The sequence below is a fragment of the Nannochloropsis gaditana genome, assembly GCF_000240725.1.
Source record: "Nannochloropsis gaditana CCMP526 unplaced genomic scaffold scaffold362, whole genome shotgun sequence".
NCBI lineage: Eukaryota > Eustigmatophyceae > Eustigmatales > Monodopsidaceae > Microchloropsis > Microchloropsis gaditana.
In genome coordinates this window covers 1-5,098 of record NW_005803591.1, presented here as the reverse complement: position 1 = coordinate 5,098, position 5,098 = coordinate 1, and the positions used below count along the sequence as shown (strand labels likewise).

Genomic DNA, 5,098 nt, shown 5'->3' with positions numbered 1-5,098 from the left:
CTCTCTTTTTGTTGGCTTTTTCTTGCCGCTAGGGCGTGCGCTATCCTCAAGCGATGAACTAGTTGCTGCCCGTACTCGTTCGACGATCCATAGGTGAGTTGTGGATTGTCGAAAAGCACGTCTGCCGGCAACAAAGGGTCCCGTGTCCAATTCCAATCTGGCGCATACTGGTCTGGGTTTTGGTTGTGCACGTTGTCAGGATTGGCAGTTACGGCATCCAAAATTGCCATTAAAAAAACGTGTCTTCCTCTGGCGGATTCCAGGGCGTTCGTGATAACACATCGGCGTTCACGTTTACCGTTCCTTCCCGATAGGCTACTGTATAATCGTATTCTTGAAGTTTATTACTCCATCGATACAATTGTCCTGTCGAATCCTTTGCGCGGGTCAGGAATTCTAGCGCCTTGTGGTCAGTTACTATCTTGACATGCCGTCCGTAGATGTACGGGCGAAATTTCTTCACCGCCCACACGATTGCCAACGCCTCGAGATGGGTCGGGCTGTATCGTCTCTCCGAACGACTCAGCGACCGACTTGCATAGCAAATGACGCGGCTGACCCCTTTGTCATCCTCTTCTTCTAGGATAGTCCTTCAGAAATAGTTCTTCGAGGAGGCAACTAGAGTTGGCCAGGACGGCCTACTGGTTAGATTCGAGACTACGGATTATCGATGGAAACCCATAGAGGAGGTACGGACGAACCAGAAACGGTGGATTATATCACACTGGCTCTCACCTCCGCACTGGGAGCAGGCGGATTCAACAAGAAGAGGAAGCGGCCATCACCAACTTCAGAAGATTATCAGGAAAGAAACTGCGGCAGCTATCTGGAATGTACAGGCAGACTCATGCTCTTCTCTACGACTGCAAGCAAGACAACGGACGAGCGAAGAGTAACGTACGGACATCTTCAGCAGGGGAAATGCAGTGACACCGTAATCGAGACTATATTCTGCCGCCAGCATAAACCCTAGCTGCCACGATCAGGGGTCTTCATCGTGGTAAAAGAAGCGATAACAGACTCGACGCAACCAGGACGACAAGTTTCTCGATAATTTAATCCAGTACGGAGCTAAGCTGTCCGAGAAGGCGGGTCGAGTAATTTTGAACCGTAAGGAACCCCGAAGAGCGGTGAAAAGGGAGCGACAAGTGCCTCACGGACTGGCGGGTCAGGTCGGAGAAATCGGAAGGCAAGGACAGCAGAGTGAGGGTTCCACCCTCACATTCAGGGACTAACCCCGATCGCTGCATATCGATTTACATTGGCAAAGGACGTTGACTTGCTTTCGTTGGCAAGCCAAAGATTATTTGGTGAGGGGATGTGTTCATCATCCTCAAGTGTTCACTGGAGTGGGAACCCCAATGGATCACCGAAGGATCCTGACGAAGAATGTAGATAGCGTATCAGGAAGACTGCCCAAACGGGCCACCGCTTTCCCGGCCAACCCATGAGGGCGCTGCGGTGGGCCAGATTGAGAAGAGAGCAGAATACCAAATGCACACTTACAGGATACCAAGGGGGCAACCGAGCACGAAGCCATTCTTCAGAGTGCAAGAAAAGATGAAGTCACGAATAAGGGAGAATTACATGTGCATGTCAAGCAAAAAGAGGGTAATTATAACACCGCGTGGGGTAGCTGTTCGCGCTATGCCAGCCGCGCTGATGCCGGGCGTGCCGAGGGGGGTTAAGAGACCGGCCCCGGCCGGACCGAAGATGGTCATGGGACCTTGGTGGTACCCACTTTGGAAAATCGATTCGGCGGAGGCAATCGCTAACGTAAGTCCGGACGAAGACCTTTTCCCGACAGTAAGAAATAAGACTTCTCAGAGAGGATAGAAAATTGCTGAGCGAGAACGTCGTCTGAAAGAGAAAGGACAACGGGTAAGGAAAAATTGCCGTTGGCACGCCATTCCACAGCGAATGAATCACTTTGGATTATTGGGCAACCAGAAACACCACAAAAAGTTTTTCTTACGACTCCAGACTTTTCAAGAAAAGGCGGGAGACCTCCGAAGTCAAGGAACAACCCACATTGTCCAACGAGGTAAAAGCAACAATGGATCATGGAGAGCAGAACAAGCAGAAGCGCTCATTGAGACGACCATTCACAGATATCAAGGAGCTAATTTAAATTCTGGCGAGTTCATCGAGTCGATTCAACCCTACAATCAATTGGGGGCAAGGAAACCTCCCTTTACTAGGCCTCTCGATCAAGTAATAGAATCTATCAACTCATCATCAACCGGAGAAAAACTTTCAGAAACAAGGGGAAATCTTGAATAGGAGCACTAATAAGGAAGATTATATCGAATTTAGGGTATTAGACACGGCGTGAATGGGCCGACATTTTGAAGTCCCGGACGCCGGCGCTGAAAGCCGATGACGGCTTACGGTCAGGGTAGGGGGATTTTTTAAAATGTCGTGCCGGGCTATAAGTGAGTGATGGATGTTTCTCGATGTGTAGACAGAATAGCGCACTTCGGGTATGTGCCAGGCCGAGCCGAGCCGATGTACGACCCGGCGGGATGCCACCCAGGGGAGTATAGACTTTCCCTCGGAGAAGGTGTTGTCATGGTTTTACCTATGTGGTATTTCTCTGTACGTTTTTTCTCCCTGTGGATACCGTCAACTTAGGGACCTTTACTCATAGCTAAGGGACGGATGGCACAAGAGCGTGGGACTCAGGCCAATCGTACTGTGTGACCTGGATCTGTTTGCTACACGCGCACACTGGAAAGGAAACATGCACGGAGGGACATTCTGCAAGGCTCGTCTATTTTAATCCCTGAGCTCATAATATGAGTTCACCAGTATATGATGCATTACTTCCCAGCGGTCCTTTCCCTCACCATCGTAAAGCTCGACGGTTTTTACCTTCCTTTAAAAACGGTCGGGTAGCCCCCTCAGAGCAAGTCACTGGCAGCAGCTAGCTATCCGAAGACGAGGGGAACCCTTGGGGAAGTTGTGTGCACCCCGAGTGAAGTCATGTAAGAGTACAGAGATCGACGGATAAGAACTATGCAGATGCCTCTTTCGTTATGATTTTTCTTTCCCAGGGCGCGCGTACGCACCGACGAAGAGAACAGGTCACGCAGACCGTATGGCAGGAGTCCTACCCTCTCGAGCCACAACTCCCAATGCTATAATGCAGAGCACCTCGTAGACTGACGCTACCCACAGGGAGAAGAAAGGTGAAGAAACTAGCCCTGGAAGTAAAACTATGGCAACACCTCCTTCCCCGAGAGAAAGTCTATACCCCCCGGCAGGGCCTTTAAACCTACTAGGGCTCATTTATGAGGGTTATCAATTATTGATGAGATTTCATTCATGAACGACGATTGAGCTAGTAGGGATGACATGAAAAAATATGTGGGCTTCCGATTTGTGATCGGCAATTGCGCTTTTGACACTCCAAAATGCGTTCTGGCCTGGGGCTTCGCCCCAAAGCCCGCGAGGGGCACCCGTAGTCCCCTCCCCTTGCCATGGTCCCTTTTTCGAACCCACTTAGTTTGGACAGGCCTGCACCTGTCGAGCGGACGCAGTCTTGTGCATGAATCATGACAGATCATCAAATCATTTGCCATCCCTCAGGAATGACCGAATATAAGCAGCGGTGACGGCCCTGCCCCCGCGGTCATCTCACAAGGGTGGTACTCGGCTCGGCTCGGCCTAGCTTCTACCCGAAGTGCTCCATCATCTGCATCAAGAAACATCACTATTCACTCTCTTCACGCCCGATTTAAAACATTTTCTTCCCGGGTAACTCCAGCGTGCAGTGTTCAAATGCGGCATAGTTCCAAAAGCCACTAAATTATCATCAAATCTCAAGTAAACAACATTTGTATTGTCCGCACACCTGCAAGCGTCATCAAAGGCGCTCATACGCGCTACTAGGGAAAATAACTGTGGTCGACGCACCTTGAAAGATCAAGCTAAAATCAGTTGAAAAGATGTAGGATGCTTAAACCCTGCTTTTTTTCCCCTTCTTGAGGTGCCATGGAAATCAAATTGAAGGGATATAAGTGGCATTTGCATTACTCCATGAAAGGTCTTCAAGTGGACCACTTCCTGTATCTGCCCTTTAGTACAAGGAGAAGTAAAACTCATCAAGTCTGTTGCCTCACCTCAATGTCATACAGGAGTCGTGCACCACGCCGGACGAATAGAGTGAACATTCAACATAAGTGCACAAATTTGATCATTTCATGGATGCCTTCCCATCGTGGAAAATGACAGGACATGGCATGCAATAGCACACGCATAAGGTCAAGAGGCAGCCTGAGTATATTCATTCGTATGATGGAAACACACACACCCGTAAGCCGTCAAGGTTGACAACTCTCCACCTTTCTCGGGAAGTTTACCTCGGTAAGCATAAAGAAAGAGGTCATTTTCCTCCACATCCAACTGTCGTTAAGAATTGCCTATGTCTTGTTCGTCGTCGGACTCAACGTGCTGCCGTCCATCCCGGTCCACTGGGTCTCTGTCAAAACCGCACGCCGACTCTCCCCTCCCCTCCGCCCATCCGCACGGCTCCTCTCCCACTCGACTTTCGAGAACATTCCACCGCCGTCCTTTACCCGCTGACTCTTGTGTCGCCTTGTCCGGTCGTGAAGGCCGCGCTCTCTTCAACGAGGCACTCGGCGCGGGGGACATGGAATGTTTCCTGCCGTTGATCGAGCATTTCCACACGCAATCCGACCCCGCATTCTGCGGCCTGGGTGCTTTGACCATGGTCCTGAACGCGCTTCAGATCGATCCGGGGAGAACGTGGAAGGGTCCGTGGCGGTGGTTCGACGAGTCGCTCCTGGACTGCTGCGCCCCCCTGGACGTGGTGCGCGCGGAGGGCATCACTCTGGCCAACGCGCACTGTCTAGCCCAGTGCAATGGAGCCACATCCCGGCTCCAGTACGGAGACAGGGTCTCGCTGCAGGCATTCCGCGAGGATGTCCGCCGAGTCACGTCGGCCTCCCCCGCCCCCCCGTCCTTCTCCCCGCCCGGGACGAGCGGTGCTACAGCCAAGCGGGGGGAGCTGGTAGTAGGCGGGAAGGAAGTAGCCAAAGGGCACAGCGAGGGGGGGGGGGGCTTCGGGGGGGAG

At 51.5% G+C, this 5,098-nt stretch overlaps 1 protein-coding gene across 1 annotated transcript; it reads left to right on the top strand.

Moving 5' to 3' along the window:
* Positions 1-4,536: 4,536 nt before the first annotated feature.
* On the top strand, positions 4,537-4,888 carry NGA_2100220 (phytochelatin synthase; the record flags this gene model as incomplete). The annotated part of the gene is made up of 1 exon (XM_005854865.1): positions 4,537-4,888. A coding segment is annotated over one exon (352 nt), but the record flags the coding sequence as incomplete, so codon positions are not given.
* Positions 4,889-5,098: the final 210 nt, after the last annotated feature.